Raw genomic sequence first — 25919 nt, 5'->3', positions numbered from 1 at the left:
CAGCTGTCTTACTCTGTTTGGGTAGCTATAACAGAAATGCCATAGACTGGGTGACCTATAAACAACATACTTATTTCTCACAGTTCTGGAGGCTGGAAAGTCAAGATCATGACACTGGCAGAGTAGTGTCCCACGAGGGCCTGCTTCTTGGTTCTCTAATGCCATCTTTTTGCCAGATGAGGGGATAAATTACAATAATTAGTTCTTTGAGGTCTCTTCTATCACTAATGCCATTTATGTCCTAACCACCTATCAAAGGCTCCCGCTCTTAACTTTGAGATTAGGATTTCCATATATAAATTATAGGCATCAGGTTCAATGAAAGTCCAGAGTGTTTGAAATGTTAAGTACATTGAAGCAAAGATCAAGTTTTTGGGGATGGGGGAGGGATTGGCGGAACACACCCAGGATTTGAGGGAAATGTTAGAAGTGAATTCTCTGAAGTCCTAATCATTTCATACTGACATTTATCTTTTCATTGCAGGGGAACACTTAAGAATCTGTCCTCAAGAATATACATGCTGCACCACAGAAATGGAAGACAAGTTGAGCCAGCAAAGCAAACTGGAGTTTGAAAACCTCGTGGAGGAGACAAGTCATTTTGTGCGCACCACTTTCGTGTCCAGGCACAAGAAATTTGACGGTAGGGGAAACGGTTTCCACTTGACTTTGTTTTAGGAGTTCTTTGCTATGAAAAACATTTAAAAAAAAAAAAGCTGGAGCTTTTCTTTTCCTCTTAAATATTTATTACTTTAAAAAAAAGCATAGCGTTCTTGACAATTTTGTTAGTAATATCTTGGAAAAAACTTGAGTTAAAGAGCTGTTTTACATTTTGTGGTTTGCCTGTGAAACTTATTCTGAAAGATTTAATCTTAATTTCTCATTATTAGAGTCATTCTAATTCAGGTTTTGTCATACTACAGCTTGTCTTCACTGGGGATATTTTAAAAATAATTTAATGTCATTTAAAATTACTGGAAATGTAACAACACTTTGAGAAGACAGGCAGGTTTTAAGTGGCAATAACATGGTCTCCTTTATTTTAGAGTTCACCCTTTCAATAAGGTAGCCACGTTTTACATTACAGCTACAATGCTTTCTGCATAAGGTTTAAACCTTCTGTTAATTTCCCGATTATACACAGTTGGCTACATTTCTATACTCTTATTTGTTAAACAAACCTTTTGTATTAGAAAGTGCAAAGTGTGAAAGCAATTATTACTAGGTTTTCAGCTTGGAATTTTCTCATGAGAGCCTCAGAAAAATATTTTAAAAAATCTGATTTTATATAAACTGAATTAATAAGGATAAAGTTAATGTTCTTAAGTGGTGTGTAGTCTTTAGTCCTCTAAGAACTGCATGTAACTTACTATGTATGACTCATTGTGAACCAGCCTTGTAAACTGTGGTGAGCCTTCCTTGTGCGCCTTGGTCATATTAGGTTGCCGTAAAGCAACAGAACTGCCATTCATTTCTTTCCCCCTCTCCAGTCGGTGCACAGCAGAACCAGTGTAGGGAAAGGCTTGCACAAGGTTTTCTTTTTCATTTTTGTTTTCCTCTGTAGTAGGTAAAATGTTCTGCTTCAGTGCTGCTTTAAATGAGTATAACATCAACACCAATTTCTTTCAAATCAGTCCTCCAAGTTCTAAGTGTCAGGTCCACCTGGTGGTGTTTTTAGTACTCATGATGATGTGAAATTTTCCGTGTAAGTGAATGGGACTTACATTTCCTGCAAGTATTTTTCAGCATCTTCACGTGGTTTCTATGTGTTCGCATTTATTATGAGGCTGTATATGAAAAGAATTCTTCGTTCTGAAGTGATACTATGAATGTTGTTCCCTTGAATGCACCTAGGGAAGAATTTGGGAGTTACCCTTGATTGACAGTTTACAAATCCAGTGACATTAAGGAGCCCCTGCTGGGGCCCTGGGTTTGAGAAACTAGAATGTATCAATTCACATGGTGGTGAATTGAGACATTGTATCTTTTGTTACAGAAAACAGGTGAGAGGGATCTGCTGCTACTGACTCTACCTGCCTTTGGAAAACAACTCTAGAGCTTTCATAAAACTGTACTTTTAAAATTAGGTTCAAATAATTCCAGGGCAGTATTCACAATACATAATACACATTCCTTTTAATAAAAAATATTAGATGTAAGGTAGCTTTATGGGGAGTTGATTTCTTTTTAAGTGAGTAAAGACTGAGCCAGATCCTTTTTGTATTCTCATAACAATGACTATTAATATCTTTGAATTTACAGTTTTTAATCCCACATCTCATTTATCTTAGTAAAGAAGTCTCCCTCCCTCCTTACTTCCTCCCTTTCTCCCTCTCTTTTTACAGGTGTGTTTTAAATTATGCTAATATACTTAGTGGTATTATGTCAATCGGTTTGACAGGACATTGACTTTGCTAAGATTAGATCTGACACAGAGGGTGATGAATTCTTTAGTAACAGTGCATTGCATTGCAGTTGCAATAGGCTGGTCTGGAAGAAAAATTAAGGTTTTTTTCAAGGAGGCTTTCAGGTAGATTTTTTTTAAAAAAAGATCTGAATTTGATCCTGGTGAACTCAGCTTCTGAAAAGCTCAGTTTGAAAAAAATAAGTATACAAGCATGTAAATTAAAAAGTCACCATTATAATTTTGGCAATTTCATGAAGGTCCATTGTGCAATTGTATGACTTACCTTCTTATCCTGAAAAGGCAATATTGCTGAGTCATCTTTCAGGAACAGTGGTGCATTCATGTGGATAGCTTTCCATATTTTCCTTTGGCTTCTTTTTTTAAACTTCCCCATGGCATTTATTGATGAGTATCAGTTTGAATAAGCACAGACCTATTTAAGATTAGGATTCGTTGTGGAATGATCCCTTCCCTCTCACTCTATGTTCCCAGATGAAGCCAATGGTGCTCTGAATGGCTTTGAATTTTATTTTCCTTAAAGGTGTCTTTGCAGAATCACCTTCTAGGGATAAGAAGATAGTCATAGATGCCATTTTGCTTATGGGAGTCACTTTGCGTTATTACTGAGGTCTCTTGATCCAAATTGTCCATTTTGTATTTCTGCCTCTGGTCCCATTTTCCTAGAAATCTTGATTTGTCACCTTGATTTTATATGTCTTTATTGGCCATACATATATATAATGAATGATGACTATATTATATGAAAAGGTGACCACTTTTCTTCCTATTTTCATTAAGTACAACAACATTTTAGAGTACATCTGATATATGTGTTTCAGTCCAAACTATATTGAGAGACCAGATTCAGTCGCTGTTAATTAGTCTACAGTTGTTGCTCTCCTTATTATTCTGGGAAAGTTTTGATTCCATTAACTTTTCATTTTGTGACAGAAGTGACTCAGCACTAGGATCCTGGTGGCTGTCCCTTGAACTCTCTCTGCAGAGCCACAAATCTTATTCTTCCCCCTGCAGCTCTTTAGCACTCCACCCCCATTCCGCCAGAACTCGGGGTAAATGGCTATGAATGAATTTTGTGCATTTGCCCTTTAATAGGGCACCTCTGTCTCTTGCGAATTCCTCTCTCTAATGGACAGAAAGCCTGTTGCACTGCCATGTGTTATGTGGGCACCTCTTCCTGGCTCTGGTGCTCTGGACCGGGAAGCCCAGATGGGGGTTAGACCCCACACTTTTTAGGGAAATTCCTGTAGCTGAGATATCCTTCTGGAACCTCAGCCACTGCCCATAGGAGTGGGGCTAGCTTTTTTGATGTTTCCACTCTTCTCACCAGTCCTGTGGCTTCCTCTATAAATGTTTGGTTATAAGACTTCGATTCAGCTAGTCTTCAGTTGGTTATTCAGGATGACTGTTCTAGAATTTAGTTGTAATTCCAATTTGGTCCTGGGAGTAGGTGAGTGTATCTTCCACCTACTTTGTTGCCATTTTAGATCTCTCCAGAAGTAAAATTTAAAATTTGAAATATCATAACATTTAATCTAACAAAGCATTCTATTTATTATCACATTCTTTCTCAGTTTCTATTAATGTTTTTGATAATATTTAATAGATAAAACTTCATAAAATTGTGACTGTTCATTGGGTGTTTGTAAATTAAACCTGAATTAATATGGATTCTTCTCTATTTTCCTAATGACTAAACATTGCTCCATACACACATTAGCCTAACATATCTATCTGAGAGGTAATAAACTGAGAAAAACTTTATGTGAAGACAATGATATGAAAAGGTATATAATTTCAATTGCAGAAATTTTCTTCAGAGAAATTTGTCACTCAGTAGCTTTTTTTCTTTTAAAATATAGAATTGAAATGTTATCATGAATGTATATAAAATAATGGTTTCCCTCAGAATGATACAGAGATGCTTTCAATTTGCTTGATAGCCAAGCCCAGATGTTCTATCACACCCCAGTAGGGATGAATACCAAGCTGTGTATAGCTGGAAGATTATTATAGCATTACTCCTGTACTTTTTAATCTTTTTTCACTTTTGCCAAGTACTCAGAGAGCCGGAAGTACACAAAACAAATAAACAAATCATATATAAATACAGGAAAAAGGAGGGACATCTTTGTGCACCCACTCATTTTCCTAGCATTTCTGTGTTTTGTGACTATCTGACCTGTCAAATTGGCATTTGTGTCTAAATCCCAATGTTTATCATGCATTTCAGTGGCCAATTTGTTAGTACCCTAAGAAAATGGAAAACAACCAAATGCTCTGATAGTAGTAATTATAATAAACAACACCTGGCTTCTACCTCATGCTTTACGCATGTTTACCTATTTACCAGGGACAAACAGCACTGCGCACTCACACAGGGAGTCAGTGATAGAGTCAGTATTCCCTTCCAGGCTGAGGGCTGCCAATTCCCTGCACTTAGCCAACACTACCCATTGTATTTTGAGTGCTTTGTAGTCCCTAAATGTGCTGAGATTTTATGATAAACATTATCTATCTGTTCCTCTATTTCCCTCTGCCTGTTCCACCCGTTATTGTGGGGAGGAGGTGGAAATGTCTTTCAGAAAAAAGTGGGAGATTTTTTTAATTCTTAAAAAAAGAAATTACCCACCTAAATATAGTCTATCCTCCAGGGAACCTGGAGTTTAAAGAGAGTAAATGACTTGCCAAGTTTCCACCAAAATGATGAAACCAAGACTGTAACCTAATACTCTTGACTTACATCAGACATATAAATAGTACTGTGATAGGAAGTCAATATTTAGTTGAAATTCAAACTGAGCTTTTATTGGGTTTGAGTGGACACTGGCTAAAAATGACTGATCTATCTTTAACAAGGCAATAGTGATGTTGAGGTACAGAATCTAGCCACATTTTTGGTAAAGGCAGAACAGTATTCAATTAAAAATTGTCCCTAAATTAAAAGAAAATGAGTGTTTAAATATTTTTTGTGTGTGTGAAAAAATGTTATTGAATCAATAAAGGCATATTATTTATTCTCTTTAGTTTACAAAGCCTAGTAGCCTCTATGCTGATGTAGACATCTGCATCCTACCTACTTTTTAGGAACATGTATGGAATAAGGATGGATTAGTCAAAGACCAAAAAGTTTAGTTGGTGGGTTTTTTTTTTCTTCAAATTTATTTAGTCTAAAATTTATTCACATTTCGAACTCAATGTGAGGGTTGGTTTGTTTATTGGTGGGTTTTTTTTTTGGTCTTGTTATTTTTCTCTCCTTCTTGGTTTTTATTTATGTATTTTAATGATATACATTTGTCCAGAGATTTTGTCAGCAAGTACAATTTTAAAAGCAAAATAAAACAAAAAAGTTGAGCATTAATTTCCATCCATATGAAGAACTATTTCTACAGTAACACCCTTCGAATTCTCATTTTACCGAATGGGGAAATAATTTATACACACACCATATTTTTACACTGAAAATTTGTTGTGTTTTCTTTTAAAATATCATTTTTCATTTATATACTATAGAGTTGACAATAATGTTATGACATGTTTAAAATATGGCCTAATTTTCTCAGAGAATACACTTACTTGGAAACCAAGAAACCCTAAATAGTTTTCCAAATGGTGGCAGAATCTTCTCTATTTCCTGTCACATGAACGATGAGTTTGCATGTGTGCGTGCACACAAAAGTGTGTGTGTATGTGATCTCAGTTTGGAAACATTTATTCAGAACTTACCATAGAGAAGACACTTAGCCAAGTGTGTAGGAGATTTAAAAAATGACTGATAATGTAAAAAATACAGCACAATCTGTCAAAGAGTTTACCTCATGGGAGAGGCCAAAGTGTAAAACTATCACAGACAAAGGTAGAATTGACTACCTCATAAAATGCAACCTGTTGGAAGCAGAAAGGAGGTAGTCTGGTAGTTTATTTAGAAGTACTAGAGAAAACTTTCATAAAAAGGGGTAGACAGAATCCTTCAAGAATGACTTAATATGGTCATAAAGAAGTGGCAGGAGGATTGCCCTGGCCTGACAATTGCTCAGGTGGATTACAGTACAGTCTCAATACGCAGAGGTCACCAGTGGGATCTCAGTCAGGGTACATACAAAAACAAATCAATGTTTCTGTCTGTCTGTCTCTCCTTTCCTCTCTCTCTAAAATCAATAAACATAAATTAAAAAGAAGTAGCAGGAGGAGACAAAGTGTACCAGAGATTTTGTATGCATGTTCACAAAGTCATTGGCAGGTACTATAAACATATTTACTATTAATTTTTCCAAATAATATTACTTTATTGACATTTAGCATTTCTCTATTATGTGAATATTCTTTAGAAACATTTTTTTTGGCTTTGTATCAATCTGATATTGTCTTGTAACAAACAACCACAAAATTTCAGGGCATAAACTAGAAGCATTTATTTTTCCTTCATGCATCTTTGGGTTTGCTAGAATTTGTTTTGAGCTGTTTCAACTAGGCTTGGTTCTAGATTGCATATTTGATCTGTTCTGCTCTAGCAGCCTCTTACTCTTTTGGTAACATAGTCTATCTTGGACATGATCTTCCCATGGTGCCGTTTGGAGACTTAAGTCACATATGTGGAGGCATGATGCCTCTTAGAGCCTAAACTAGAATTGACACAATGCCTTCCCAGGTTCTTTTGCCAAAGAAATTTCATGGTCACTACTAACATTGGTGGGGCAGAGGAGTAGATGTCTCTTATGGAGGTTGAGGTGGGGGAAGGAGTGAATATTTCTGTATCCTAATCTACCATAGTCCTCAACTGACAGCCTTTTGCTGTTTCCCAAGCAATGCTTTATATTTCATGTTAGCTTTTTTTTGAGGGTGGGGTTGATTCTTCTCATCTCTCTCCCTTCCTGTCTGTCTGTCTGCCTGGCTCTCTCTCTCTCTCTCTCTCTCTCTCTCTCTCACTTAAAAAAAAGGAATAAAAGAAAAGAAAAATAAGAATCAGCTAACCAGGCATTTGGCTTTTGGCAGAACTTTTTAAATCGCCAATGCCTTGCATTTGCACATGTTGGAATAAATGATCCATTGTTGGGTGCCCTTTAATGCTGGTAGATACTATAGGAACTCAAAAGCAGAAAGCATTTTCTAAATAAAACTGACAGACACACCTGTTCAACTACTACTTCCCATATCCTAGCACACTGAAAAAATACACACATAATCTCTCGCCTTTTCTTTCTCTCTCTCTCACACACACACACACACATTCTACTTCCATGATGTGTTTTAAGAATAAAAAGTAAGATTTTCATTTTTTTATGCTATTAGTCCTCTTCATCATTGTATAGAATGACAACTGTAATTCATAAGGGTTATAATGTAAATCATTGTAGGAAGTAATTTGTTGAATGCTGCCTTTAAGTTTGCTAGGCTACTATCTCAATGATATATATGTCATCTGAAGGACACTCCTCTGGAAATCAGAATGTGCTGACTTGGGTTTTAAAAATTAGAGAAACAGTCTCACTGGCATTGGAAGTAATCTGCCAAATATCCCAAAAGACAAACCTTCAAAAAATAAGACAGCTGACCAGGCAGTGGCACAGTGGATAGAGCAACAGCCTGGGTTGCTGACAACCCAGGGTCAAAACTCCAACATGGCCCACTTGAGTGTGGGGTCACTGGATTAACTATGGGATCATGGACTGGATGGACCTCATGGTCACTGGCTTGAAGCCCAAGGTCGCTATCTTTTTTTTTTTTTTTTCTTTTCATTTTTCTGAAGCTGGAAACGGGGAGAGACAGTCAGATAGACTCCCGCATGCGCCCGACCGGGATCCACCCGGCATGCCCACCAGGGGGCGATGCTCTGCCCATCCTGGGCGTCGCTATATTGCGACCAGAGCCACTCTAGCGCCTGAGGCAGAGGCCACAGAGCCATCCCCAGCGCCCGGGCCATCTTTGCTCCAATGGAGCCTTGGCTGCGGGAGGGGAAGAGAGAGACAGAGAGGAAAGCGCGGCGGAGGTGTGGAGAAGCAAATGGGCGCTTCTCCTATGTGCCCTGGCCGGGAATCGAACCCGGGTCCTCCGCACGCTAGGCCGACGCTCTACCGCTGAGCCAACCGGCCAGGGCTTAAGGTCGCTATCTTGAGCAAAGTGTCACTGGGTTAGCTAGAGCACCCCCATCAGGGTACATACGAGATGAGAAAGCAATCAATGAACAACGAAGGTGCCACAACTGAGTTGATTCTTCTCATCTCTCTCCCTTCCTGTCTGTCTGTCTGCCTGTCTCTTTCTCTCTCTCTCTCTCTCTCTCTCTCACTAAAAAAAAAAAAGGAATAAAATAAAAGAAAAATAAGAATCAGCTAACCAGGCATTTGGCTTTTGGCAGAACTTTTTAAATCGCCAATGCCTTGCATTTGCACATGTTGGAATAAATGATCCATTGTTGGGTGTCCTTTAAATGCATTTCACAAGAACTCAGATCTTTGTCCAAGGATATTTGTTTTTCCTTTTCTCTCTTTCTCTCTCTCATTCTCTCTGTTTCTCTTTGGATACATCTTTCAAAACTAAGAACGCACGTGGCTGGTTGATGGCTTCATGTCCTCTGTGATTGACTACTGATCTTTTTCTAATTCTTAGACCCCTACTACACACCTCAAAATAACTTAAAACATGTTATGCTCCCACTGTGGTTGTAATATTATCATCTTATTATCACCAATTCCCTTGCATAGTGGCTTCGCCAAGCAGCTGTTTCACAGACAAGCCAATTTCTTTTAAGTATTGCTCTATCAAACACTGAAACCAGCCCTACCAGAAGGTTCCTTGGTCATGAATGTTAATGAGCAAACTCTTTTCTGTTCCTTGATAGTGGCTCACTAATCCTTTGAGGAAGTATGGGTAAATTCCAGAACTTTTATTAGAGTTTCATCGATCTGCTACTGAATAAAGAAAACTGATTTTCTTTTTAAAATGAAAATTAAGAAAAATAGTGGTGGTATAAATTAGAGATCAGTAGAAATTTTTGTCTTCAGACCTGAGACACAGTAGCTCAGTAGAGACTGGTTTGACTGCATCGTGTGCATTGAGATAGTGGAGTGCCCGTTCTCTCCAGTTAGCTGTGCTGTCCAGTGAGAAAGAGCACACTGCACTCACCCTCCGTGTGCATTGAGATAGTGGAGCGCCCGTTCTCTCCAGTGAGCTGTGCTGTCCAGTGAGAAACAGCACATGGCACTCACCCTCCATGTGCATTGAGATAGTGGAGCGCCTGTTCTCTCCAGTGAGCTGTGCTGTCCAGTGAGAAACAGCACACGGCACTCACCCTCTAATGGGGTCTTGTGTCAAGAAATTATTGACCTTCCTTCATGATAAGAAATTGGAATAAAATCTGTGTCCTCATCCACTGAGACAATATAAGATTACCCCTTTCCTAATAACAACAACAAAAGAAATGGTAGAAGCATAAGAAAAGCATTTTTTTTTAGAGAGACAGAGAGAGAGATAGATACGGATAGACAGACAGGAACAGAGAGAGATGAGAAGTATCAGTCATTAGTTTTTCATTGCGACACGTTAGTTTTTCATTGATTGCTCTCTCATATGTGCCTTGACCGTGGGGCTACAGCAGACTGAGTAACCCCTTGCTCAAGTCAGTGACCTTGGGTACAAGCTGGTGAGCTTTTTACTCAAACCAGATGAGTCCGTGCTCAAGCTGGCAACCTCGGGGTCTCAAACCTGGGTCTTCCGCATCCCAGTCCAATGCTCTATCCACTGTGCCACTGCCTGGTCAGGCCATTTGTATACTTTTTTAAGAGTCAAAAGAAAATAATTCCATTGAAACTTTATTTGCAATGGCATCCTTTCTTCTTAGTGAATCCCTGAGGTGGGCAGATAGCAGGAACAAGATGGACAGAAAGGTGATCATGGTCAAAGCTGGTGGATGATTCCATTAATGTTTATTATTATATTCTTACTTTTTTATGGTATCTAAATTTTTGTAATAAAAAACTATTTGAAAAACAGAGAACTGACTTGAGCAGTTACAGGACTGAAGATTTCCAGGTAGTGAATTTATTCTAGATCCAGAACAGTATCAACAGGTACAGCTATTTTTATGGTTTGTGTATTCAACAATAGTAAATTACACACAGCACAACATTTTCAAAGTGCAAAGATGAACACAGCATTTAAGTATATTAACTCAAATCAAGATTGCTTAGTGTCTGCTTTCATCCTAGTTTTTATTATTATTTTGCTAGAAATGACATCTCTAGTTTATTAACGTGAACACACCTGTTAAACTAAGGCTTTATATATAGATCTCTCTTTTGTGATTCAAAATGTTAAACACTACATATTTAGAAGCTGCATGGACACCAAAACAAGTAGACTATTCAAACACAAACTTTGGCAAGATTTGTAGGAAATGTAAAATGTATATTATAAATGCATTATAACTAACACTTCTTTATCACTTCGTAGTCACCCAGTGATCTTTGGTTGAATGACAACACTGAAATGAGCTCTTGGAGTTTGGCATTTTTGCAAATCCCAAGGTAGAGACAGTTTGCCTAAGCAATTAATTCCAAATGCTTCCAAGCATTCTATTAGATGGTAGAGTCAGTGGCCAGCTGATAAGCTTGCATGGTTCACAGAACTCAGAAAAATTTTTTAAAACCACTCATTACAAATTTCAGAATTTTCCATTTTTTTATGCTTTAAAGGTTTGTTGTAGTCATTAAATGGGCAAATACTATTCTTGGGAAGACTATATATAGTAGTAGATGATCTTCACACTGTTTCCTCCCTGCCTACTGGTGTAATTGAATCCAAACAACTTGAAAATGAAAAGCAAACTTTGAAGTAAAATAACAGGAAATTGGACTTCCAAGGCCTTACCATTTTGGCAGAAATTGTACTTCTACTTATATTTTCTATTTTTGAAAATGTCTTTGCTTATTTTTCTTGTCTTAGAAGGATATTGCTGTGGCTATTACAACTTTTAGTTTTCTCAGCCCTCTTGTCTCATTCTCCTCAGTGCTTATGTAGGTGACACCTTATCATTTTCACTTATTTAGTGTCCTTTTAATAATATTCTTTAATAAAATAAAGTATGACCTGATCTATTGCAGGTCATACTGTTGAAGTCTAAGCTCATTATCTATAGGGATTAGGCCTCCTATTTCTATTTTATCTTCCTACACGTCACTTAATATAGAACACAGTTAATAATGCTGCAATGTTTTCTGACTATGGCACCAACTTGCCATAGACATAGATCTAAGTGCATAGACCAGTGAGATGGATTATTTAAGGTCCTATAATAAATACAACAGAAGAAAATAGGAAGCTTTCAATTCTAGTTATCTATTAACTCGTACGGTCCATAAACCTGGAAGTCACTTTAGATTTCAGCAGCATTTGCTCCAGTGGCTTTAATAGAACTAATTTTAAATTCCCAGAACAAAAGTGGTCTTCATCTAGAGTGCAAGTAGGAGCCCTGACCTCAAAAAACAGGATGAGTATGTTCTCTATATCACACACACACAGAGGTGTATGTGCATATGAATAAAGAAGATGCACATGAGTCGCCTAGAAAACCAGTTAACATTACAGATTTCTGGGTTCAAATACTGTAGATTTTGACTCTTGTTCTGGATGAAACTCTAAAATCTTCATTTTGCTTAAGCATTTGACTTTTCTGAAGCAGGTAGTCTACTGGGCAGCATTCTGGGATACACTTCAAGTATCACTGGTTAAGTGGAGTTGACAGGTCAATAATCAGGACACTGAGTTGAGGCACAGAAAGATGACAGGTTTTTAAATCTCTGTTCTATCATATTAAGGTTATTTGAAGGTCTGCTAATATAAAGGTCCTCACTGTGTCAGGTAAAATTCAAACACCTATTGAACGTTAAACAATGCTTTTTATGCATTAAACAAGTCTCTTTTTTTCTTCTGATTTTGACAGTGAATTACATTCACAAGTCATAACTCATTTGATATTTCACAGATGAAAATAATACTTGTTTGAATTTTTTATATTTGTGAACTACAGCATTATTTTTGTTTATTTTCTAATTTATAGGATCTAATAGATATGAATTATTCATAATCTAGAAAATACATTTTAATTTCTTGGGTTTTTTTGGATTGAATTATATATTTAAAGCCAAATAACATTTTAATAACATTTTTAATTCTAAAGTAATATATGCTTATTGTAGAAAAAATGAATAATTTCACTTAAAGTATTAAAACATTTAAAGTTACTTTAAATTTATGCCTCATTAGGGGGAAAAAAACCTGATCTCTTAGGACTCTGAGGTGAAAATGTGACAACCAGGGTCTGCTTTCTTATGAAAGTTTATTCAAATAAATTCTGAAAAATAAAATAATTTGGAATTTCTAACTCCTATGTTTAATAACTTATAAATGTAAAATTAATATAAAATATAGACTAGAATCTAGTCCCTGTAGGAGTAGGGAATTTATTATTTTCTAGGTATAATATTCCCCCATACTTTGTAACATTTTGTTAGTACAACTTTGGATGACTTTAACCATAACTGAATTGATGGTCTTTACTGACAATGCAAGTAGAAGCTCGTAAGAATTATGTCAACGTAGTTCTATAGACTAGTATGATGCAATAAATCATAATTTATATTAAAGAATAGGTTAAGGAAGTACTTAATATGAATTTTCAAATAATGTAATTTAAGGAAAATAGATTTTTAAGGAAAAAATAATACAAAATATTTAATGTCCCTTTTGAAAAGTAGTCTAAAGTCAACTGACTTTGTCAAGACTCCCACACTTTTCCTAATGCCCCAAAATGTCTTACCCAGGAAAGTGGCCCCTAAGGATATAGTCAGGCCTGGAGTTCTGAATACCCCTGCAAATACCAGTTAGCACAGCCTCCTGTCAGAGTCCAGGTTTAGCTTATTTGTAGGGCACATAACTCTGGATTGTGTTCTGAAGCCAAAAAAGTTGAGGAGCCGATTTGAATTATTGTCGCTGTTAAATTTTCAATTGCTTAAAACAATCCAAAAATATATAGGTGCTTTTGAAATGTTTGCGATTATTTTTCTCATTGCCTTCCAAATTAAAAATCTCTATTTTTTTTCCCATGTCAACACTTGTTGCCTATTAAGTTTTGACCTTCTTTACTTCATTTACTCATTCATTTATTCATTCTCCACAACAGGTGAAGGGTCTCTTTGTTTGTGATGTTATGTCAAGTTCTATTTTGTTTTTAATAAAAGCCATTTAAGCAGCACAAACCTGGAGTCAGCTGACTAGATTTCACATTAGGATTTATATTTTATTCACATGACTGAGGAAATGTCTTAAAGTATTTGGGTTCTATGTTTTCTCTTTTTTAAATTAAGTATAACAATTATAGTTTAGAAAATGGTAAACAAGGACCCTGGCAGAAAATGAGTATTTAATATATTTATCCTCTCTTCTACCCTTTGTCCTCATCATTATCATAGTGCTTTCATTCTCGTCCATAAGCAATGACAGTCCCACAGAGCCAGTTAGACAAGAGCATAAATAACTATAATGTGGATTGGTGCCATGAGGAAAATACAGACAAAATATTGAAGGGAATGAAATTATTTCATGAAGAGAGTACTATAAGGGACTTTGTGAGAAGAGAGAATATAAACTGTCTGGAGAGTTAGAAGGATTTGGACATTAGTTAGGACGGATGTGGAAATGTGAGGGAGGTTATGGAGGTGGGGAAACCAGAGGGATTCAGGGATAATTCTTTTTTGTGAAACAAAGGAAGCTTGAATCAAAGGAGTGGTGCTATGATTAAGGTCCTTGAATATGTATAAAAAGTGGGAAAAGCAGTCTATGCTTAGCTTATAAAATTACTTGTCTTATAAACTGTTCAATTTCTTTTTCAAATATTTTGCATAAAGATTTCCCCAACTTTACATGCAAATACAGGGTGGGCAAACGTAGGTGTACAGTTGTGAGCGACATTCTTTTGAGTTGATAAAGCGACTGTAATAATCAAAGCCTGCATGTCTTTTTCCATACAAACAACTGTAAACCTACGTTTGCCCGCCCATGTGTAGAGGAAAAAGATCCTGCTATAAATTGCATCAGCATCAATGGTGGACACATATTTAATTGTCCACTCCGTGTAATGTACTGAATTTTCTTAACACTTTAACACACAACTTAATAAATAGAGTAATGTGGGTGGGAGAATGCCACCATCTTCGTGCACTCATCTTCATGTTCTCGAAAACGTCAGAGCTTCTGGAGCTCTGTTTAGAGGTCCACATTATGTAATTCATATTTACTTATTGTACATGTATACAGTGTTTATTGAATAGCTATTGATTTTTCATAGTTGCTTTTTAACAACCTTAAAAACTCACTTAAAATGTGTAATTTTAAAGTCAGCTAACTTGCTATAAGTTATTAGACATGTGGTGGTACAGGTACCATGGTGTACTCAGGCCTGTTGCCAGTGGAGAATGAGATATGCAATTCTGGGTAGCTAGTTGTGTTTCTTTATCCTTGGGCTCACTAACTGTGGTTAACACTCAACTGAGTTTATTTGTCAAGTTCTTCAATAGGCCAAGACATGAAGATTTCTTGGAATAAACATCACCTGGGCATTACTTGCACACCTAAATGGATTTCTTGCCAATGAGTAATCCTGTTTCTTCACTACCCACTCCACACAGAAAGTGCCAGAACTTGATTTAGGGAGTACAGCAATCTTCTAAGAATTTTAATTAAGGGCATTTTGTCAGATGAATACAGTTCTGCTCTGTTCCATTCCTTATTTGAAAAAAAAAAACCAAAAACTTTTTAAAGGCCATCAGCTTTAGGCAAAGTTGAGGAATAGATTTCTTAAAAAAAAATGAACAATTTATTTTCCTTTCTGTGAGGAATTTGAACAATAGATGTAATGCCAGTGGCTGAGGCCAGGCAGGTTTACGTTGGATTTGGGCAGATGGTGGAGGAACTGTGGAGCTAAAAAGAGGTGGGCCATTCCCATTTAATAGATTCTTGCAACAGAGGACGCAAACAGGCAGAGGAACTGCTTCTCATGGTAACAGGTGAACAAACAGCAAAAAGGCCCCTTGCAGTGGCAGGCAATTAATCCTCAATCTGCTCCAGGTTCTTGAACCTACAGCCTTACATAGGCTATACACATGAGGCTTTGCCACGTGCTTATGCACCAATCATGTAAAATGCAAGCAAGCAAGCCTGTTTTCCCAACAGCATAGCATTGCAATTTTTGTGAGAGCTTATGCTCCTTTGATAACAAAGTAGAAAGGTCATTTGTTTGACCTTTTGTTACTGTGAAGCTCTAAGTGTAGCTTTGTTCTCTGCTCTCATTGTCCATTTGCCTCATTTTAAATCCTCTTATGTGTTTGAAAAGCAATCAAGAAATCAAATATATTAACTTTACATACAATGTCTCTTGAAAGAAATAAAACATTAGTAACGTTTGGAAAGGCTAATTAACTTGAGCAATGATGACTAATGCTTTTTTTTTTTTTAGTCACAAAAAAATTCTCGCCATCTAAACAATATTAGCATGTGGAAAAATTCACATTGCAAGATAGCCAGGATTTGAATTTTTTTTTTTACAAGGACAGAGAGAGTCAGAGAGAGAATAGATAGGGATAGACAGACAGGAATAGAGAGAGATGAGAAGCATCAATCATCAGTTTTTCGTTGCAACACCTTAGTTGTTCATTGATTGCTTTCTCATATGTGCTTTGACTGCGGGCCTTCAGCAGACTGAGTAACCCCTTGCTTCAGCCAGCGACCTTGGGTCCAAGCTGGTGAGCTTTTTGCTCAAGCCAGATGAGCCTACGCTCAAGTTGGCAACCTTGGGGTCTCAAACTTGGGTCCTCCGTGTCCCAGCACAGCACTCTATCCACTGTGCCACTGCCTGGTCAGGCCATATATGCTTTTAATAGGATTTGAAATTAAGTGAAGATTTTAGGTACTAAATTGGAAAGCCATTACAGATGTTCCTTGACTGACACTGGGGTTATGTCTCCCAATGAACCCATTATGAGTTGAAAATATCCTAGATTAAATATGCATTTAATATTCCTATCCTTCTGACCATCATAGCTTACTTAGCTATCCCTACCTTAAGTGTGCTCAGAACCACTTATATTAGCCTACAATTGGGCAAACTAATCTAACAGAATAAATACACAAAAAAGGCAGATTTAAAAAAAAATGTCTGTTGGTGCTTTACCCTTGTGACCACGTGCCTGACTACGAGCTGGCTCATTGGTGTGGTCCAGTACCAGAAAAGTACTGTGCCACCCGTCGCTAGCCAAGAAAAGATCATATTCAAAGTTTCTACTGAATATCACTTTTACATCATTGTGTGTAGACAAGTCCTGCCAGGGGTGAGGACGACGGAGACGCAAAGACCCAACTCCAGGGACCAGGTTCAGTGACACAGATCCACTTTATTCAGCTTATATACATGGGTTCAGCCAATAGGGTGTTACAGCATGTCCTTCATAGCCAATGGGTGAAAAGATTAGGGAGCTGAGTGGTTGGCGCTAAATCACTTCCTTATAGCGGGTGAGCTTCCTTCCTGGGTATGCCCACGAGGCTTCTGGGAGCTGGAGTATTCTCACAGCATTTCATCAGCCGCAGTGCTAGGAATGCACTCTGATCTCCACCCACAATTGTGAAGTCTATCAATCCTTAGTCAAACCATAGTAAGTTGGGAAATGTCTATTATGAATTTATTTCACTAGAAAAATAGGGTCTGCAGAAAGAAAGCACATTTTTAAAAGTATTAAGGATAAAGAGAAAGATGTAGCTTTGAAAAATATATATACTTTTAAATGAGTCTAATTCACATTAAATCCATAATTGCACATTATGTTGTATTGAATAACCATTGTTCTATGTTTTTAAAAGAATTACAGTTGTTCTGTTGCAGCATTGTTTTCTTTCCCAATATTTTCAGGAAACAGAAATGGACAGTACCCTAAATTATACTTGGTATTTCACATTAGCTAATTGAGCTGGTGTTGGGAGACAGTGCCAAATGTGCAAGAGCTGAAAGGTTTTCTATTTGAGTATTTGTTTGCAAAACAAGCCCAGACTAATGGAGGATCATTTTAGAAATTTAAGCCTTGCTGGGTGCTCATTAGATAACTTAGAAATCCACTCTGGTTAGCTTTCCCCACCCACCAATTGTAGATAGTTGTATGTGTTTCAATTTAAATCTCCATTTACTTCCAACTGGCAATGTTAGCATCTGTTACACCAGTAGAGGGCAAAGGTCACTGCTTCCTGCCTGAACAGACATTTAGAAAAAAATTTTGCCTTTCTTGTGTAGGTACCTTTGAGCCACCCGTAGTAGGCTTGGGGAGAAGATTCTAAAGGGTCAAATTACGTGGGGACTTTCACCTTATTTACTGATGTAGTTTTGGTAGCTGTTAGTCCAGATGCTGCAACTGCTGTTGCTTTGTGCATTGGGATCCAGCAGCAGCTGTTCTTCGCTAGAGCATGTTTTTGAAACTCTAAGTTTGATAGTCTGAGACCCTAGTCATTGAGAGCTATGCTGAAAGTTAATTTGCTGAATCCAAGTTTGTTTTTCTACCTCAACTGCAGTTTGTGATAGAACCTTTCCCCGGTGATGCACACTAAAACGAGGAAAGGATTTATTCACTGCCTTAATCGGCTGGAGAGGGTAAGCAGGCAGTAGTTACAGAGCCCATCACAGGCTTCGAAGCCGAGTGATTCACTGTAGTCAGCTGTCAGACCTCCACCCCAGGCCCTGCTGCTTCCTGACTGCGTAGCTTTTGACAACTTGACAGAAATTTAGTTTCTCCATTTCAAATGGTTAGGATAATACATTCTACCTCATAGAATGTTAAAATGAGACAATATATGTATAGTGCTTACTATAATGTCTGGTATATAGTTAGCTTTTAATACTTCTACCATAATAGCCACATTGGCCACATTGCTCTTATGAGGTTTTTCTGATAAAAAAGAAAAAAGAAAAAGAAGATTTTCATTTTCTTGCTTCACTTCTGAGCACAGAATTAATTTCCTTGCCCAATAAACATGAAAATTTTCATATATTTAAGTAATTATAACTAATATTCATTAAGTAATACTTGGATCCAGTCCCCATTTTAAGAACTTCTCATGTGTTCTCTTATTTAGCCTTAATCCTATGAGGTCTGTGATATTATATTATTACTATTATTATTCCCACTTTATATTTGAGCAAATTCCACTTGGAAACTTAAGCAGTTTGCCTGAGTTCAAATAGCTAGTACAGAGCTAAGATTTCATCCAGCACAAACCTTTTACCAAGGCTAGACTTCCTCTCATAAGGAAAGCAAATCAAATTACCTTGAAATAAAGTATTTGAGCTCTGTTTCTAAGTAAAAATTTCTGTGTTGATAATGGACGCTAAAGTGATCCTACCATAACTTTGTAGCTTTTTCCATTTTAAGTTTATTCCATCCAGTGGGTAGATGTACTTATATTTTAAGTAGTAAACACTGTTTTGTGAATAAGTATATGCTTTGTTATCCTTTCTTGGACAAATCTAAATAAGATCTAGTTAGCCTGAAAATTGACCCACCCCAACAAGGTAAACCTAGTTACAGGTGCTACAAGTAAAACATGGTGGAAGGGGAAGGAGAAAGAGTATTGAGAAAGTATACTCACCCACGACAATGCAGGCAAACAATTTACATCTATTCAAAGTTAACAGAAGTCTCTACAGACAGCAGAGTGCCAGCACTAGAGATTCAGTTGCAAGTGATATGTAAAGGCACACAGAGATACAGCTGACCTTGGGAAAAGCCAGACATGGTCACAGAGGGAGGATCCCATTTTAAGAGTGAGTCACAGCTCACATTGAAAGCTTGGCATATGAGAAACATTATGAAGATGGAATCTCCAGACACAAGAAACAAAGCAGGGACCCATTTACCTACTAGAACTGGTGTCCAAATTTGCTCACAAATTGTAGAACACCCAGCATTTGAATAGAAATTCTTGATTCCTTCCTTGCTGATGTTAGGAAGGATTCCTATATTGACAAATGGGAGGTAGAACCAAAAAGAGACCCTGCTGGCAGAAAAAGCATGTTCTGTTTAGTCTTAGGAAATCATTTAAACCCCAATAACATGAATATGTAGTTGCAAGTTACCAGCGCTATATTGAATTGTATAATGCAAAATTTTGTTACATATTTGATACTGTCACTCATGAAGAAAATGGTAGTTTGTGATGATATCATTATTAAAACTAAGTGTAAAATAGTTAAATTTTCTAAATATTCTATAAAATCTAAAAATATACTCAGGATTTTACTAATAATTTTTTTCTCATTCTTAGTTAACAGTCTTATAAACTTTCTATGAATTCAAATTTTGCTTTAAATGCAAACAGGTGTGTGTGTGTGAGGGTGTAAATGAGCGAGAGAGAGAGAAAGAGAAAGGGAAAAGAAATAAGACAGAAGAGGGAAGATTTGGTTATATATGTATATAATGGTAATTGGTAATGGTGTTTTATTTGGGAATGAAACTAGACTCTGTTTTAGGAGTAGAAAAGACATTTCTATGCTTATTCCTTTAGTATCTTCTGAATGTTTATTTCTATCTATCTATCTACTATCTATATCTATCTATTATCTATCTATCTATCTATCTATCTATCTATCTATCTATCTATCTATCTATCTATCTATCATCATCATCTATCTATCATCTATCTTAGTCTTTTGCAAGATGTTAGAGGGAAGTTGTGAAAGTCTTTGGTTTCCTACACCCTACTTTCAATTTAAAGGTAACCATGTTCATGTCAAATTCAATGATAAACTATTTCTAAGTTCAATGAATCATGATGGGGTTTTTAATCCTCTTCTGAAGATCACTTTTTACCTTCTATGAAGTGAATGACTTTGACATTTGGTTGTTGAACTATTTTTTTTTACATATGTTTTAATTTTTTTTTTACATATGAATTAATTTCAAGATATGGCAAAATTAATGTTTAAAGATTTATATAACAAAAGAAAGTTTTAACTACGAACTATATCTTGGGAATTGCTCCATCCCATACCTCTTATTAATATCTTAACTCTGTATCTTACTGTATTGTTGCTTTTACTGTTTCAAAATTTTCTATCTTTTCTTTTACTATTTCAAATATAAACTCTAGGATTTTCTTAACTTGAGACAAAGTCAAGAAAGACAAAATTTACATCAGAGTACAGAATTTCTGTCAGTGATTTTCCTTTTTCTACTTTGTCAAAATGTTGGGTTCATTTTTATTCTCCTGTATGTCTCTTTCTTATATTCAGGTTTTTCTTTTATCCCCAAATCCCCAAACTCCTAGACTGCGTCCATGACTTCAACACCATTAAATTCTCTTGATTTCTTTTTTTTTTTTTTCATATTTGGATAAACTTTATTAGAGAAATATTTTGGGAAGTTATTCATCACTAGATGTCAATAAAATTATTAATGTAAATGCATTATTACTAAATTACTATATTTCTGTCATTTTATCCTATATGTATAATCTGTAATAAATAAAAGAGTAATATTTGCTATACAGAATATTAGAAACCACACTAATGCCTAACATTCAAAAATTATTATGCAAATATTAGATATTAAAATCTCAGGGAAATATATCACTATATCACCTTTACAAAAAGGGTTATGGAGATTACTTTTAATAATATCACTTTTCTGTCTCTGTGCAATAAATGACCACATTAAATGGCATAAAACAATATCTATCTCACAGTTTTCCTGGGTTGGGAGTTTGCCCACAGACACACTGGGTCCACTGCCTAGGCTAAGATCAAGGTGATGACCAGGCTGTATTCGTTGCCAGAGCTCAGGCTCCTCTCCCCAGTTTATTTCTCTGTAGCCACCAAATTGGAGCCCAGGCTCTTACTGCCTGGTGACTGGGGATGGCCCACCGTCCCCTGCCAAAGGGCCCTCTCCAAAGGCAGTTCACAGCATGGTTGGCTATTTGCTTTCTCAAAGCCAGCAGCAGAGTCTCATTTTCTAGCTTAGACAATATGTAAATAAAAATTGTAACCACAGGTGCACTATCCCATCACTTTTGTTACATTCTACTGATTAGAAATAAGTCACAGGCTGCCTGCCCACCTTCAATTGGAGGGACTGCACAATTGTGTGAATCATTGGCAATCATCTTAGGGTGTGTCTCCCCACTGGTCAAAGGCATATACTGTGGTAGTCAGTGAAAGACACAGAGCGACCTCTGCATGTACAGTGGTGTTAGCCATAAACAAATATCCACACCAAAAAAGTCTTGACCAAAAATAAACTCACCATTACATTTTCTGAAATTTGTTTTGTTCTACCTGCCTGTTTTAGTACAGCCTCCTTGTCTTAATTTAGGATTCTGTATTACAATGAGATTTTGATTGGCTATAGATTAAATACAGTTTCAGAGACAACTACTATTAGAGTATTTTTCATATGTCCAAGCTTTTTAAATTATGTGATCCCTTTTTATTTTCTATGAATTCATTGGTCAATTTTTTTTTTTTTTTTTTTTTTTTTTTTTTTTTTTTTTTTTTTTTTTTTTTTTTAGGAAAGAGAGAGACAGAAACATCAATCTGTTCCTGTATGTGTCACAACATAGATATTGTATATCAGGACAATGCTCTAACCAACTGAACTATCAGGCCAGGGCCCTGGTCCATATTTAAAATCTGAGGAACATTACATAATTTTTAACCAGTGTCATCCCATTAAATTCAATAAAAAAGAAAAAAAAAATTTAAATCCCCATATAGTGAATTCTCTGAACACTCGAAAATTTCCTGACTATCCATCTTCTTTTTTTTTATTAAATTTTTAAATTTGTGTTAACATGAATTCAAGTGTCCCACTCAATATAACACCTTTAACCCCCCAAAATGTGCCCCCATTACATTCTCTTTGCCCTCCTCCCCCTGACTCCCTCCCTCTTTCCCTTTGGGATTTGCTGTCCTGTTATCTGTATATATGTGCTGTGTATATGTAATTTCACTAATCACTTTACCCTCTCTGAACCTTTGATGCTTCATCCCCCTTTCCTCTGACAGTTGTCCCTCTGTTCCCCGTGACCCTGTATATGCCTCTATTCTGTTCCTCAGTTCACCTTGTTTATTAGATCCACATATAAGTGAGATTATATGATATTTGTCTTTCCCTGTCTGGGTTATTTCACTTAGCATAATAATCTCCAGCTCCATCTAAGCCATCATAAAAGGGAAGGTTTCCTTCTTTTTCATGGCTGTGTAGTATTCCATTGTGTATATGTACCACTTATTTTTTTATCCAGTCATCCACTGATGTGCAGTTTGGATGTTTCCAGATCTTGGCTATTGTAAACAATGCTGCAACAAACATGGTGTGCTTATCTCCTTTTGAATCAGTGTTTTAGGATTCTTAAGATATATTCCTAAAAGTGGGATGGCTAGGTCAAAACACATTTCCATTTTTAATTTTTTGAGGAAATTTCATACTGTTTTCCACAATGGCTGCACAAGTCTGCATTCCCACCAGCAGTGCAGGAGGGTTCCCCTTTCTCCACACCCTCGCCAACACTTGCTGTGTGTTTTTTGTTTGTTTGTTTTTTACAAAGATAGAGTGAGAGTCAGAGAGAGGGATAGATAGGGACAGACAGACAGGAACAGAGAGAGATGAGAAGCATCAATCATCAGTTTTTCGTGGCAACACCTTAGTTGTTCATTGATTACTTTCTCACATGTGCCTTGACTGTGGGGGGGCTACAGCAGACCGAGTAACCCCTTTCTCAAGCCAGCGACCTTGGGTCCAAGCTGGTGAGCTTTTGCTCAAACCAGATGAGCCTGCGCTCAAGCTGGTGACCTCAGGGTCTTGAACCTGGGTTCTCCACATCCCAGTTCGATGCTCTAGCCACTGCGCCACCGCCTGGTCAGGCACTTGCTGTGTGTTAATCTGTTAATGAGCGCCATTCTGACAGTTGTGAGATGGTATCTCGTTGTGTTTTTAATTTACATTTCTCTAATGATAGTGACATTGAACATTTTTCCATATGACTATTGACCATCTGTATGTCCTCATAGGAGAAAGAACTATTAATTTCCTTTGCCCATTTTTTAATTGGATTATTTACCTTCCTGATGTTGAGTTTTAGAAGTTTATTATAAATTTAGGTTATTAACCCCTTATCAGATGTATTAGCAAATATATTTTCCCATTGTACAGGATTTTTTATTTTGTTAGCATTGTCTTTTGTTGTGCAAAATTTTGAATTTGAAATAATCCCATTTGTTTATGTTGTCCTTTATTTCACTGGTCCATGGAGATATTATATCTGCAAAAATAGTGTTACAAGATATACTGAAGAGTTTGCCTATATTTTCTTCCACAACTTTTATGGTCTTGTGACTTATTTTATCCATTTTGAATTTGTTTTTGTGAATGGTGTGAATTAGTATTCTAGTTTTTTTTTTTTTTTCATGTACCAGTCCAATTTTTCCAACACCATTTATTAAAGATACTGTCTTTACTTTATTGCATACTCTTGCCCCCTTCGTCAAATATCAATTGACCATAAATGTGTGTGTTTCTTTCTGGATTCTCTGTTTTGTTCCAATGACTTGTGTGCCTGTTCTTGGTGTTTGTTTTTTTTTTTTTTTGTTGTTGTTATTTTGACAAAGACAGGGTCAGAGAGAGGAACTGATAGGCAGGAAGGGAGAGAGATGAGAAGTGTCAATTCTTCTTTGCAGTGCCTTAGTTGTTCCTTGATTGCTTTCTCATATGTGCCTTGAACGAGGGTGAGGGGGGGCTACAGCAGAGCAAGTGACCCCTTATTCAAGCCAGCGACCTTGGGATCAAGCCACCGATTTTGGGTTTCAAGCGAGTGACCTTTGGGCTCAAGGCAGTAAACATGGGATCATATTTATGATCATGATCAAGCCAGCAACCCGGCACTCAAGCTGGTGAGCTTGCACTGAAGCCGGAAGAGCCTGGGCTCAAGCCCATAACCTCGGGGATTCAAACCTGTATCCTCTATGTCTCAGTCCAATGCTCTATCCACTGTGCCACCACCTGGTCAGGCTGTATGCCTGATCTGATGCCAATACCATGCTGTTTTGATTTCAGTGGCCTTGTTGGATAACTTAATATGAGGAAGTGTGATACCTTGCACTTTATTCTTCATTTTCAAGATTGCTGAGGCTATTTGGAATTTTTTTTGTTTCTATATAAATTTTTGGAATATTTGTTCTAGATCTGTGAAGTATGCTATTGGTATTTTAATATGAATTGCATTGAATCTATAAATTGCTTTGGGTAGTATAGACATTTTAATGATGTTAATTCTTCCCATCCATGAACATGGTTCCACATTTCCGCATGTATAAGACACACCTTAATTTTGGGGCCCAAAATTTGGGAAAAAAGTGTATTACATAAAGTTATTGAGCTCAAGTTTTATTTATCATAAAATACATCCAACTCCTCATCCATGTGAAATGGCACGAAATGCAAGTAAAACTATCTACAAACACTATGAGACGCACCCAGCTTTTAGACCCCAAATTTTTCAAAAAAGGCTGTGTTTTATATTTGGGGAAATACCATATATGCTTTCACTTGTATATATCTTACTTGATTTCCTTTTTTAATGTCTTGTAATTTTTTTGCTACAAGTCTTTTATCAGCTTTGATAAATTTATTTCTATGTACTTTATTTTTTTTTTTTTTTGGTTGTAATACTAAAGGGGATTGTTTCCCTAATTCCTCTTTCTGACAGGTTACTGTTAGTGTATAACAATGCTACTGATTTCTGAATATTAATTTTATATTCTACCACCTAGCCAGATTCATTATTCAGGTCTAATAGGTTTTTGACAGAGACTTTAGGGTTTTCAATGTACATTATCATGTCATCAGCACATAATGATAGTTTTACTTCTTCCTTTCTAATTTGTATGCCTTTTATTTCTCCTTGACTGATTGCTGTGGCTAGCACTTCCAGAACTATGTTGAATAAGAGCAGTGAAAAGGGGCATCCCTGCCTTGTTCCTGATTTTAAGGAGATTGCTTTTAATTTTTACCCATTGAGTATGATGTTGGCTGTAGGTTTGCCATAGATGGCCTGTATCATGTTGAGGTATGTTCCTTGTATTCCCACTTTGCTGATTTGATCAGAAATGGGTGCTGGATTTTATCAATGCTTTTTCTGCATCTATTGATATGATCATGCAATTCTTATCCTTCATTTTGTTTATGTGATGAGTCACATTTATTGATTTCCAATTATTGTATGAGTCTTGCCTCCCTGGAATAAATCTCACTTAATCATGATGTATGATCCTTTGATTTATTGCTGGATCCAATTTGCTAATATTTTGTTGAGAATTTTAGCATCTATATTCACCTGGGATATTGGTATATAGTTTTCTTTCTTTGTAGTGTATTTACTTGGTTTTGGAATGAGGATAATGCTTGCCTCATAAATG

At 36.6% G+C, this 25919-nt stretch overlaps 1 protein-coding gene across 1 annotated transcript in view; it reads left to right on the top strand.

The window, feature by feature from the left end:
- GPC6 (glypican 6) overlaps positions 1-25919 on the top strand; it is a 1355246-nt gene that overhangs the window by 357415 nt on the left and 971912 nt on the right. Inside the window, exon 2 of the mRNA XM_066380690.1 lies at positions 485-643. Within this exon, the coding sequence (XP_066236787.1) occupies positions 485-643 (159 nt within the window). The remainder of the gene's footprint in view (positions 1-484; positions 644-25919) is intronic.

This window comes from Saccopteryx leptura, chromosome 4 (genome assembly GCF_036850995.1).
Source record: "Saccopteryx leptura isolate mSacLep1 chromosome 4, mSacLep1_pri_phased_curated, whole genome shotgun sequence".
NCBI classification, from domain to species: Eukaryota; Metazoa; Chordata; class Mammalia; order Chiroptera; family Emballonuridae; genus Saccopteryx; species Saccopteryx leptura.
The sequence above is the reverse complement of the archived record's forward strand: the minus strand, read 5'-3'. Positions and strand labels throughout refer to the sequence as shown.